The sequence below is a fragment of the Bos grunniens genome, chromosome 29, assembly GCF_055505025.1.
Source record: "Bos grunniens cultivar Pamir isolate PY7600 chromosome 29, Bosgru_T2T1.0, whole genome shotgun sequence".
Lineage (NCBI taxonomy): Eukaryota > Metazoa > Chordata > Mammalia > Artiodactyla > Bovidae > Bos > Bos grunniens.
In genome coordinates this window covers 5,978,241-5,991,693 of record NC_141193.1, presented here as the reverse complement: position 1 = coordinate 5,991,693, position 13,453 = coordinate 5,978,241, and the positions used below count along the sequence as shown (strand labels likewise).

The following is a 13,453-nucleotide window of genomic DNA, read 5'->3' as shown; positions in this document are numbered from 1 at the left end:
TGCCCAGCTGGAGACTGCAGTGCCAGAGCACTTGGTGCTGTGGTAGCACAGAAGGCTACACTGCAGCGAAGGACTAAAGCAAGCCCAGAGTTTACCCTTCCTGTAAGAGAGAGGAAGGGTCTCTTGTTGTAGCCTATGTGGCTCTCACAAATAACTAGGAAAAGAGGTTAGAGGAACATTGGTGGGATGAGATACCCATAATTACATATTCCCTGGGAGAAGCAGATCTAGTGATGTGGTTAAAGGGCTTTGAAGCTTCTAAAAATGTTCTACAGTATTGAAGAAAGAATAATACAGAGTTGCAAGGGGATTAGATGAAATATGGGGCATTAAAAAAAGTTGATTTATTGGCAGTTGGGGGAAAGTAATGAGTGTATATAAAGTCCTGTTTTGGAGGGGTTATAAAGTAACCTTGACTCCTGATCTAAAATTGAGAGGCCATGTCCTTGAGAGATGTTGAGTAAAGAGTCAGGAGCTGGAGTAGTATGTATAGTGTATAGTGTAATCCCATTAGTGTTTAAAAAAAAGTATCTTTGTTTGTATGTGCTAAAATTACAGAGGGCCTGGAGTGGGAATGTTAACTCCTTACTGACCGTGGGTCATAGCAAGGTGGTGGGAATCAGCTGGAAGGCTGAATTTTTAATCAGACTTTATTGTTTTCTGTTTATTTTGGTAATAAAGCAACTCTTAATATATGTATAAAAAGAGGCACTTAATATATCAATACATCTGGCTGCCCAACTCAGTTAATGAAACAATTTCAGAGTTTTTGAGTATTTTTCTACTTTCCTATTTTCTCTAAGACATTTTGATACGCTTGGCAGAAATGTGACTGTGGGGCAGGATACTAGATCAATAAGAGCCCGTTTTCTCCTCTATAAAGTAACATCTACCTCAGTGGTGATGTTGTGAAATACAAATCTTTGAAATTCACTTATTTCACTACTGTAAGTAATCCCTGCCTGCTCTCTGCCAAGAACCAGGCTTAGTGTTGGTATAAATATGCAAACATACTGTGGACCAAACCTCAGGGGGCCTACTAAGGTCCAGTGGAGGAGCAGGCATTTTAAGTGGGCTAAGAAAGTGAGTGACTGACTTCTAGGTTTACAGGTGCTGGACCTGACCCTGAGGACTGGTGGTAGATTCTGTCCTGAGGGAAGGAGGCGCCCTTCTTTTTAGTTAACTGGTTAAAACCCTTGCCTGTTAGATGATGCAGACTGATGACTACAGTATTATCTAAATGATAAAAGCTCTAAATTTATAAATTTGAAATTCTTCCTTTGTGGTACAGTTGGCTACTGCTGCTCTTATCTAAGAGTCTATCTAGCGTTTTATTTTAAACTATGATCTAAAAATTTATATGAAGCTCCTCAGGAGGATGATGGGACTGAAGCAGAGTTACGGTTGTGAATAAATACAGAAACACCAATCAGGAATGTTCCTTCATCTGACACTTTGGGAGTGATTCTGACACTAACAAAGAGAAGAGCTGATAGAGAGCCCAGTATAATTGGATTTTAATCCATCAAGCCAGATGAGGAGGGAAAAAAAGAATCTGTATAAATAAAACTTCATTTGTAGTTTTTACTGATATTTGTAATAATTACTGAGTAAAAAGTTTTGAATAACTCACCTACAAGGCATATAAAGCTAGATTAAAATAGAGACAGTTCTTTAAAAATGTTTCATATAGTCCTGTATTATGTAATGTTATGTTCTTACTAATTCTCATCATTGTTGCCTACCTTTTATTCTGAATGAAAAGGAGAAAAAGAATGGGCCTTATTTATAATGTGTGATTTGGGAACTTACTTGAAATGAGTTTCCTAGTGCCCTGATTTTTGTTCTTTCCTGGTGGCCTCTAGAATTTGTGCTTGCTACAACTTGGACTTGTGTTTAGTTTTGGAGTAACTTGTTTCTCTTAAGTATTTGAGCATACTGTATCATCCCTCTAGGTTAGATAGCACTAAGACCTAAATAAGCATTTTCCAAGAGGACCTCTCACAATGTTAAGGAAGGTTTTTCTAACATAATAGGCTAATTACAGAGAGTCCTTGAATCGTAAAAGTACAAGTTTAGGATTAGAATGACCATTCACACATTTCCAGGAAGAGCTCCACAGAACAGTACAAAAGTCTCTCCTTCCCTTGGTAAACTAATGTCAGAAGCAAACATGCTGCCCCTGGCACCAGAGCCCCAGGCCTCAGAGAGCCTACTCGGCCATTTGACTGTGCAGGAGAAACTCACCGAAACAGCTGTCCTGGAATAAGCTAGAATAAATAAGCATGTTTCCATTGGTAAGAGCTAGGTTCTCAGTGGCCTGAGGTGTTTATTTCAGAGCCACTTCTGTAATTTCCCAGAAAGCCAAGTTACATTTATTAGAGTCTAAAAGTTACATAAATCTGGCCCCAATATACTGAATGCTGAAGCCTGAGAAAAGAGTGCTCCTTCAGTCTGAGTTTAACCCTGACTGTGGATCGGTGAGTGCAGAGTAGGTGACACGTGTCACTTGAGTGGCTGTCAAAAGTGGCACCAAGATGTGTGACCTTATGGGAGACTGGTTGCTTCATCAGGCAATGTCAAACGACAAGAATAGGAAGAGTGCGAGGGTGCTGGTATCCTGAGGATGGAGTGGTGAGAGGCAGAGTCCGCGCTGTTAACTGAGGCCCCAGGAGAGCGGCAGGTGTGGAGTCGGAGGCGGTGCTGGTCCTAGGTTCCCGGTTAGGTTCCCGGTGCCTGATGCCAAGCAGGGGAGTGAAGCTCCTGAGGGTGCACCTCAGCCGGTCTCACTTGGTCACGAGGGAGCCGCCCGCAGCGGGGCGGCTCTCACGGTGTGGGCTGGGGCAGAGGCCGCCGCAGTTGTGGAAGTAGCTGAGATGAACAGACGGATGGTATCGGGTCCCCTCCGTGTTGGTGGGTATGCGTCATGCCCAAGGTGTTTCTGGAAACGTGTGCTGGTTCTGAATTCCGGCCTAGGGGAGGGGCAGCGGGGGCAGGTGAAGCTGGCCGGCGGTGGGGAGAGAACGCAACTCCAGAGGCGCTCGGCTCCGGGCCGGGCTCTGCTGCAGAGGCTGAACTTCAGGCGACTCGCTGTCTGCCCGGGCACGGGGAGAGCCCTGTGCGCAGCCCGGGGGAGCGCGGCCGTGACAGGGAGGTGACCCTGAGGGCCGGGGTGTGGACCGCGGCAAGGATTTTGCAACGCGGGACCCGACTCGGCACGGGTTAAAGCCTTCCCTTCCCTCCGCTGGCGCCTTCCCGAAGTCGCCGGCGAGAGCGCTGGGGGCCGGCCCTGGGTTCTGCCCCAGCGCTGACGGGGCGGTGGGAGGGAGAGGGCGGGGCGGCGGTTCCCTCCCGGCGGGCTCTCCTCCAATCGCCGCGCCGGGAGCGCTGCCCAGCACGCCCCCTCCTGACTCTGCCGCAGGACGCTGGGCCCTCTGCTGGCTCGCTCACTCGAGCTCGGCTCCCCTCCTGCCATCTTCCGTTGCAAAGCATTTCTGGGAGCTGCATGTGGGTGACGCAGCAGCATTGTTCGCAGGCACAGGAAGCCGCGGCTGAGCTCTGGGGCTCGAGAAGGAGCGCAGGGCGCTGCGCGCCGCTCCCTCCGGGTAGCCTGAAAGGTGATCGCCCGATTGCCCTGCCTTAAGTGCCCTGGGAGATTTCAGATTTTTTTTTCAATAAACTGGGATTTTTCCTAGAGGCAGAACACCTAACTCCTTCAGCACAACTTCCAATACAGAAAGCAAAACAAAGACGCTGGGGAAACTTCATCCAAGAGCCTCGGCAGCTCCAGAGGACGGGAAACACAAGGTCAGATGGGCGGGCGGGCGGCAGAGCCCTCTTGGTCTGGGGTGTGTGGTGTGTGGAACTGCAGGGACCAGTCTCGGCGGCAGAGAGGCAGGAGAACTGCCTGGCGGCGAGTCCGGGATAGTGCTGAGGTATCGGTGGTGCCGTCGTCACTGCACTTGTTCCCTCTCCCGGTGGGATGTGCTTTCGAATTGGGTCGTTTGCCTTTGGGAGTCTCTTCCCCTTCTCCGCCCAGGCGCCCGCGGTTCTCGTCGCCTTCCTGGGCTGTGGCGGGTGTGGGCTTGCGCTTGAACATTCTCTCATGCCAGAAGGCTAGATAGGCGTAAGCCTTTCCGCACTCCACCCCCACTCCCTGTCCCAAACCCCCTCTGGTGAAGGGTGGTGGCTTCTTTATATGGTTTCTTGAAGGGCCTCAGCTGGAGTCTGCCTTTTTTGATGAAAGCAGGGCGTGCTTGGTTGTATGGCCCCAGTGAAATAGGGCTTGGAAGGAAATCTGCATTTCCCTCCACACCCACGCAGACCCTAGTAACTGAGTCGTGCCTCTGTGAACAGCTGCCCCCACACCCCACACCCTCCACCCCCGCCCCAACACAGACACAATTTACCCACCTACCCTTCCTTGTCCCCCACAGAAATCTAGCAGGTAGACTGCTTTTGGTGATAGTTAGGTCCCTGTTCTACTCTTGAACAATTGTGGATCTTTCTGTGCAGTCTGTTTTGCTGAAAGTGGAAAGTCCCTGTTTGTGGACAGTTCAGTGCTCTAGGGGCGGAGGAAATGGGCAGAGTCCTACTCCGCGGCAGCAGTGCGAAGTGGGGGAGGGGAACTCGCACTGCCTAGCACACATTTTGAATGGACCTGAATTTCTCACCCCAGGGAGATTGGGAGCGGGACGGAGCCTGGTCCCACGTGGCACCGCACCCCGCCTCTTCACCCCTACGCAGTGTGGTGCTAACGGGAGGCTCCAGAATAGGATGCCATAGCAACTCGAAGTAAATAAAACGTCTGCAGAGGAAATCAGTTTGGGGGAGGGAGAGAGGCATCTGGGGGACTTGGCAGAGGGACTTATCCTGGAGGAGCTTCGTGGGTACTAGTTAAAGGGTCTTTCTGAGTCCCAGCTCTGGATCCGGAGCGTGATCCTTAGGTTAAGGATGAAAAAGCTTCGTAGAGAAATGCTTCATGCTTCAAGAGTCCTGGTCTCTAGGCATAGAGCCCACAGGATTCTGAGAATGATTATTTAAAATGGCCCAGGCATGCTGGCCTGTCTAGGATCAAAAGTTTACTTTTTCTTGAAACAGTTGATATCCTGTATACATCTAAAGCAATCAGAAAGAATTGTGTGATTTGTCTTCTGGATTTGTGTGTGTGGGGGTGGTGGTGTTTTGTGGTTGCCATTGCTTTAGGGCTCATGAGGTCAGGTGAGGAGAGATTTCATTGTGCTAGAAGGTTTGGGACTGAGAAATTTCTGTCTAAAACATAAAAGATTTGTTTCAAAATAATAACCAGTGTGACTCACTTGAGTGGCAGTTTCTTACTGTAGAATTGTTCCTCGAGGCATTCAAACTGGATTGGCTAAAGGCATGAGAACTATTGCCCCTGAGATTGTTGCTGCCCCCTCTATAGGAATAAAGGCAAATAAGTGACCATGTGTGCATATGGGTACATGTGTGTGTGCATGTGGGTGTGAGGGAGAGAGATTTGAGAATGAGATTTCTTTAATCGGCCTTCGAAGAACGGAGTCCTGGGTTGAAATCAAGATGTTAAGACCCTGTTATTCGTATTAGCCAATCCTTTTTGTTATTTTTGCCAGTCGGTATTTGATAACGTCGACAGAATGAAGGAATTATTTTAAAATATGATGGTACTCGTTAGCTGGTATAGAAAAGTGAAGAGTTGATGTAAAGTTTTACTGTCATGTATAGAAGTATGTGACAACACTTGACAACGGTAGCCTGGTTACAGTGAGCACACAAAGTGCAGGGTTGGAAGCAAAGGTCAATGTAAAGTCCTGATAGTTTGAGTTCTCTTCCATCTTCTGTTTTGCAGCGGGTCTCTATATGAACGGAAAATGTCGAAAGTTGCCAGCCTGCTCTTCCCCTTGGTGCTTAGGGGAACTGAGGCTAAGTCTGTCTGGATGCTGTTAGGAGTGGTTGACTCTTTGTTCACTGTGTCTTTTCTTCCCCTCTTCTCTCCTGTCTCACCCTTAGGTTTTGCTGGAGGAACTTGCCAACAGTGATCCCAAGTTAGCCCTCACTGGAGTCCCTATAGTACAGTGGCCGAAAAGGGATAAGGTAAGAAACCATTCTTCAAGCCGCTGAAACATTTTGCTGGCTAACTATTACCATTCCAGGAAGAAAAAGAACAACCAGAGGCAGACAGGTTTTGGTGCATTAATGTGAACTGACAGAAAATCATTACTCAGTTCTGTTTTGACTCTTCAGTCAAGCTATCTTTGGAGGTGACTCTCTTAACAGACTGTCAAACTAGAAGACCTGCCTCCAAGTTCAGATGCCATCGTGTACATTTGTTCACCAGAGTGGATTGGTTCCTATCCTTCTGCCCCAGTGACTCAATTCTTTTTATAGATCTGATGTAAAATTAGTTAAAATAATTAGATATACATTTAAAAGGCTAGAACGTTTCTCCATTGGAGTGAGACCACACTCTGAAGGTTCCCCTTGATTTGGACTTTTCAGTATTGAATTGAGAAGGGACGAAAACAGCTACCCATTAGTTAATAGATTGTGGCTTATGAATTTTCATGTCCCTTCAGTCAGGTCCTATATAATTCTATCCCATATTGTCCTTTGTCAAGATCAGTCTTAGAATTCTGATCTTGGCTGTGAGTCTGGCAAATAAATTAGGCTCTTCTTTGTTTCCCAGCTACAACTTGCAGAGCCATCACATCCCAGGAACATTTAGGCAAAATATAAAGGTGTGTGTCTAAAATATGTCTTTGAAGAAGCACTTCCTCCTTCCTCAGTGCTTCTGTCCCACTTGGCTTCTGCTTGGCCACCTGGGGCTGCCGCAAAGCAGGTTAGTCCTTTCTGGCCCTGGCTGTTGAGTGTTTTGTGTCCAAAAAGTGTTTAAGGCGCAGTGGAAGTTAAAGAAGTGGAAGACACAGTCCTTGTTCTTAAAAAGATCACCGGCAAGGTAAAATACAGGTGCTAAAATTATAAGCGTATACCTGAGAAATTCATTCATGTTCAGCTGTTATTGGAGTGTCTGCTAGGTGCCAGAACTGTAGGGTTGAATTAGAATAATAAAGAATAAGACTTGTTGCTCCTTCAAGCAGTTTCCTGTCTTCTTCAGAAGTGTATTCGGAGTAATAATATTCAGGATAAGGAAATATTGGAGGGCCCCTGCAATGCCTTTGGCACATAGAAAGCTTCAGGGAAGGGCAGATCAACCGAGTGAGAGGGACGTGGCTGAAGTAGTCTGAAGGGATTGGCAAACTTTTTTTGTGAAGATAACGTGTAGGTAATAAATGTAATAAAGATGATAATTTTTTAAATTTTGCAGGCTATTCAATCTGTTGCAGTTTCTCAGTTCTGCCACTTCACCATGGACAAAACAAAAATGAGCATGGTTTTGTGCCAATAAGATTTTGTTTACAAAAACAGCCTGTGGGCGATTTGCCCTCAGGCCATATCATCATCTGCCCACTCCAGTCCTCACTGCTTTCTCTTTCCAGCTTAAATTCCCAACCCGGCCAAAGGTGCGGGTTCCTACTATCCCCATCACAAAGCCTCACACTATGAAACCAGCGCCGCGGTTAACACCTGTGCGCCCAGCCGCTGCTTCTCCCATCGTGTCTGGAGCCAGACGGAGACGAGTGCGATGTCGAAAATGCAAAGCCTGCGTGCAGGGAGAGTGTGGTGTTTGTCACTACTGCAGGGACATGAAGAAGTTTGGGGGGCCTGGTCGCATGAAGCAGTCCTGTGTTCTCCGGCAGTGCTTGGCAGTGAGTGATCTGCTGGGTAAAGAATATGGGGGAGGGGTGTGGTGCCGGGGGTGGGGCTGCAATATACATATAGTATAGACCCGCAGAGCTGGAAAGAAAAGATTCTGCTGTCTATGGCTTTTTTCATTTTGCCCCTTTTGTCTCTGGATTTAGAAGGAAGATGTCTGATATTTAACATAATCTAATTTTTGCCTAATTTTCAAATGAGAGACTAGTGTTTGAAGGACAGATCACTGCAGTCCGTTCCCTCTTTAAGTGGATTAGAAAGGAAGGACCTGGGAGGCCAAGGATAGGCCAACTGAAAATAAACTGATCCCTGTTGGTCTCTACTCAGCTGGTTGACTCTTCCTATCTTCCTTAGTCATTTTCCTGCCAAAACCTCTCTTCTCTCCACCTCATCTCCATTCTCTCTTAAGTGTTTACTGGAGAATTGCAGGAACCAAATTGTCCACCTTCAGTTAAAGGGAAGCTGAATGATAAGGATCTAAGCTTGGTTTCTGTCTTTGTCCTCTTATAGCCCAGACTGCCTCACTCTGTCACATGTTCCCTCTGTGGAGAGGTGGATCAAAATGAGGAGACACAGGACTTTGAGAAGAAACTCATGGAATGCTGTATCTGCAATGAGATTGTTCATCCTGGCTGCCTCCAGGTGAGGAGAGGCCTAAGGGGCCCATGAGGTAACAGAGTGTCTCAAGACTCTGAGTGGAGCAGAGGAGAGTGGGACATCTGTCACAAGGGGCTGCTGAGGGTCACAGAGGAGTCTAACATCTGTTCTTGATTCAGTGTCTATATTCAGTGTTGGGGACCGTACTAGACCCTGAGGCTAAACTAGTACAGAAAATAGTCTTGGTTTCTGCTCTCATGGAGCTTACAGGCTGGCCTTGGTGGGTATGTTTGGAGTCCCCAGTCATCGTGGAATAGCGTAATTTTGGAATGCCTCACATTTTTAAAGTGTCTCTATTACATACTTCATTGTGTCCGTGGGTTATTAGTTCCTGAAAGATGGTGAGAGTAATACTGTCAGCTGACGTTTAGTGTGTGTTGAGTCTGTGTCAGGCTCTGTGCATACCTGGGGTAGTGCACTACCCCAGGTAACAATAGGAATTCTGTGGGAATCCAGTGTTTAGAATTATGGGCGTACACTGCTAAAGGCCCGGGTTCCATCCCTGGTTGGGAACTACGATCCCACAAGCCACACAACACAGCTTGGCAAAAAAAAAAGGGGGGGGGGTAATGAGGTTTAAGCCTTAACCTCAGATATTGAGTCAACTCTTCTATCATGGACCTTGGGCTGAGGTGTGTTCAAAAGCTCCCCAAGAGATTCTAATGTGCAGCCAGAATGGAGAAGCACAGTTTTATATGACTCCTCATTTAATCTTGAAGACAACTCTGTGAAATTGGGTCTATCTTAGATTTTCTGTAAATCTAAATTACATTGGTTGGTGCTGGTACTTTCTTGGTCTTTCTGAAGGTGTCAACTATGTCATGACTGCCACCTGGCTGACAATGATTATATAAGACACTGTTAATTGTGAGAAGCAGCCCAGTTTCAGACAATTCAAATGTGAAAAAATACGTATCTTGGATTTGATAAAATAGGGTATAAAATAGGGTATTATCATCATCATGATGACAATGGTTGGTACAAAGTGTTTACTACATGCCACACATTTTTCTAAGCATTTTATATAATATTTAATCCATTTAATCCTCACCATTACCATGTAAGGTGGATATTGTTATTTATCCTCACCCAACAGTTGAGCCATAGAGACCTGGTTACTAGTCTCCAAACCAAAGCCATAACTGCATCATAACCATTATGCCCCACACTCGAGATCATACTGGCACCATTCCTGTATGTTCACTTCCTTTTACAGAGTGGCATGGGACCCTCAGGAGAAGGTATGTGTCAGAGGAAGAGACTCCAGATTGGCTCAGACTCTTGGGAATCTTCTCTTGAAGGCTAAATTTGATCAGAGTGAGGGTGGCCAGTATCCCACTGGCTGAGAGTGAGGCCAAATGGCTCTTGATTTTGTTTTTTTTTTTCCTCCCCTGTAGACCAGTGGGTTTAGGAGTGAGTAACTCTTTCCAACCCTATGTCTGTGTTACTGTTTGATAAAAGAAACTTAAGAGACAGATTGGGTTTTGTCTGTTTCTTAAATGAGACAGATTTTTAATAACCTCTCTCTGCCTGTAGATGGATGGAGAGGGGTTGCTTAATGAGGAATTGCCAAATTGCTGGGAGTGTCCAAAGTGCTACCAAGAGGACAGCTCAGAAAAAGCCCAGGTAAGGGAACGTTTCCAGTCTCGCACTGTGAGAAGGAAGCAAGTGTCAAGTTTAGAAATAACGTTTGCCTTTGCATGTTTTTTCTGACCCAGGAGATTATTTTTTTGTTTGTTTGTTATCTTTTTTCCCCTTTGTTTAGCTATTTTTGAGTTGTGAATTTTGTTTTTTTGCATTATTGAATATTGTTCCCCCGGGACTCTGCAAATTCCCAGTGTTCTTCTACACCCTGGGGCCCTTGGAAAAGAGGAGCCACAGCCAGGCTGTTTGAGGAGGGAAATGAGGTGAGCATGGTCTGTGAGGAATGAAACTTGAGGGGAGGCAGCGACCTGAGTCAGCTGGTACATACAGTCGTACCCTAGAGTTTCCAGTTGCACGGGTTCACATTTTTGTCTGCTTCACCTTTGTGGCACAAAGTCCTGCCCTTGTGCCCAGTTGTGTCCTACAGAGGCAGTCCCTCTTCTGGAGAGAACCAGTGCCGTCACCTTGGCCCCAAGCTACTATGGTTGCTTGTCAGTAGCCACCAGTAATGTCAGAGGGCCAGAAGGACTGGTCTCTCAGGCCAGGAAGACACGATCTGCTAAGGGCATGCACAGAGGCGGCCATTGACCTCAGGCCAGTCATCATGCTCTGGCGGTCTCCTCCAGGTACCCTGTACAGGAGAGTAGGAACACGTTTCCTTGTTTCTTTTGGTTTTTTTTTTTTCCTATTTCTTCCCACTCAGGCACTGAGGTCATTGAACTTCTCAGTCTAAATAGGTCTGAGGACACGGATTTCTGGAGTTGACGAGTGCTAGAGTTCTCATTGGAGAAGGCAGTGGCACCCACTCCAGTGCTCTTGCCTGAAGAATCCTATGGACGGAGGAGCCTGGTAGCTGCAGTCCATGGGGTCACTAAGAGTCGGACATGACTGAGCGACTTTACTTTCACTTTTCACTTTCATGCGTTGGAGAAGGAAATAGCAACCTAATCCAGTGTTCTTGCCTGGAGAATCACAGGGAAGGTGGAGCCTGGTGGGCTGCCGTCTATGGGGTCACACAGAGTCTGACACGACTGAAGCAATTTAGCAGCAGCAGGGTTATCATTTCAAGTTCTTCTAACTAGCAGCAGGTTCTTGTAGTAGTAACTTTTACTTTTGTCTTCTTCACTGGTGGTGGTGGTGGGTGCTTGCTGTAGCAGACAGGTTGGCAGATACTATATTTAGTGTTACCTTCTAATGCCTTATAAAAGCCAGCATCCAAAAGTTGCTTGTTCTCTTTCAGCCACAGTGATCTAAGAATATAAGGAGAAAAGGGAGCAGAATAGTTGCAGAGGGACATAGAACATCTCCTTAAGGGAGTCTGACCTGCTGCTTTGATACTCAGTGGAACATGGTGGTCAGGCTTCATTGCATCATAGCCAAGGTGGGCTCCAGGAAGGGACAGGGGACCAGAGAGCACAGGTGGCAGAGGGTGAGGTGTGCTTTTATTGTGGGATACTGGCTTCACCAAACTCGAATTCCTCATTTTCATCCTGAGGAGATTCCTCCAGGAGCAGTGTGGCTTCTCATTCTAGGCTTAATCTCTCACCTGTGGTTGGTCTCACGGGACAGCACGGGGTGCTGAGTAGAAACAGCCTGGCAGGGTCACACTCAGACCCTGTATAGGGCTAAAAGTCAGTAGGTTTACTGCTATCAGAATCTGCATCCTAGTTCAAACGTGTATATTTAGACTGTTTTTCTTCCAGCAGAAGCGTCTCTTGGGTGAAGAGCTGAATTAGAGGCAGAATTTAAAATGGTCAGATTGCGTAGGGGTAGGAGTTGCAGCCTCTTTAAAGGATTTCTTTACCCAGAGAATTATAACTAAAAAGTTGGGACAGGAAATGAGTAAGGCAGGCTTTGGAATCATGTTGCTCAAATGTGGATCCCATTCCTCTGTACTTGGACACAGGCCTTTCTGTCACAGGTAGATTTCCCAAGCAACTTATTTTGAGGGTTTTGCTCTATAATCAGCTGCCTTGATCACAGATGTGAGCTCAGTTACAGTCTGGTTTGCAGACAGTGAGATGACCACCCTGCAGCACACACAGGTCCCTCCCCCATAGAAAAGCAGCAGCCTGCCCTCTGCTAGTCCCCGAGAGCAGCAGAGAGGCTGACCCGGTAAGTGCAGAGGGTCTTGAAGAAAGGAGACACTGACACGGCGTTTGCGGGCCTGTTTTGCAGAAGCGGAAAATGGAAGAGAGTGACGAAGAAGCCGTGCAAGCCAAAGTCCTCCGGCCCCTGCGGAGCTGCGACGAGCCCCTCACGCCCCCACCTCACTCGCCCACCTCCATGCTGCAGCTCATCCACGACCCGGCCTCCCCCCGGGGCGTGGTGACTCGGTCATCCCCTGGGGCCGGCCCCAGCGACCACCACAGTGCCAGCCGCGATGAGCGCTTCAAACGGCGGCAGTTGCTGCGGCTGCAGGCCACAGAGCGCACCATGGTACGGGAAAAGGAGAACAATCCCAGCGGCAAAAAGGAGCTGTCTGAAGTTGAGAAAGCCAAGATCCGGGGATCGTACCTCACTGTCACGCTGCAGAGGCCCACCAAAGAGCTCCACGGGACATCCATTGTGCCCAAGCTGCAGGCCATCACGGCCTCCTCTGCCAACCTTCGCCATTCCCCCCGTGTGCTGGTCCAGCACTGCCCAGCCCGAACCCCCCAGCGCGGGGATGAGGAGGGGCTGGGGGGAGAGGAGGAGGACGAGGAGGAGGAGGAGGAGGAAGATGACAGTGCAGAGGAGGGGGGTGCGGCCAGGCTGAATGGCCGGGGCAGTTGGGCTCAGGATGGAGACGAAAGCTGGATGCAGCGGGAGGTCTGGATGTCTGTCTTCCGCTACCTCAGCCGCAGAGAACTTTGTGAATGTATGCGAGTGTGCAAGACGTGGTATAAATGGTGAGCAGGGCTACAGGGATCAGGCACAGGGGTATGGGCGTAGGTGGCAGCTTTCCATGTGAGAACAGCATGTGTCTTGGCTCCTGGAGGCTGGTTGGGCCCTAAAGGATTAAATCCACCCAGTCTGTTTCCCAGACACAGGGGTCCTCTTGAAAGATGTGGCAGGCCGTGCCTGCAGGTGTCATCAGGGAAATCTGGCCCTTGGCCCCTTCTCCCTGCTCTGTACTTTCCCGTCTTTCCTTACTGGACTTTGAATGGATTTGTACCTTGGGGCTTGGGGGTGGGTACGGTGTGTCCTAAAACTTCGGAGTCATGATCCCCCTGCCCCCAGTTAGTTGAACACATCATGCATTTGTTACGCCAGTCACTCCTGGGGCTGGGGACACAGACGACTGCTCTTACACCCCTGCCCCATTACGTCTCCATCTCCTGAGAAAGGTATACGTGCTTTTCAGAAACTTTGCAGGTGCTCACAGGCTCACAGTTTT

At 47.9% G+C, this 13,453-nt stretch overlaps 1 protein-coding gene across 15 annotated transcripts in view; it reads left to right on the top strand.

Annotated features, from left to right (window-relative positions):
* Positions 1-13,453, top strand: part of KDM2A (lysine demethylase 2A) — a 91,373-nt gene that overhangs the window by 71,368 nt on the left and 6,552 nt on the right. For 6 of the 15 annotated variants that reach the window (XM_086385615.1, XM_086385616.1, XM_086385619.1 and 3 more), the window contains 6 exons: positions 6,010-6,093; positions 7,497-7,766; positions 8,284-8,415; positions 9,967-10,056; positions 10,269-10,337; positions 12,253-12,965. In XM_086385615.1, the coding sequence (XP_086241741.1) occupies positions 6,010-6,093; positions 7,497-7,766; positions 8,284-8,415; positions 9,967-10,056; positions 10,269-10,337; positions 12,253-12,965 (1,358 nt within the window). Of the gene's footprint in view, positions 1-3,670; positions 3,808-6,009; positions 6,094-7,496; positions 7,767-8,283; positions 8,416-9,966; positions 10,057-10,268; positions 10,338-12,252; positions 12,966-13,453 lie in introns of those variants that run through there. The other 9 variants (XM_086385621.1, XM_086385622.1, XM_086385623.1 and 6 more) reach the window with 4 other exon arrangements.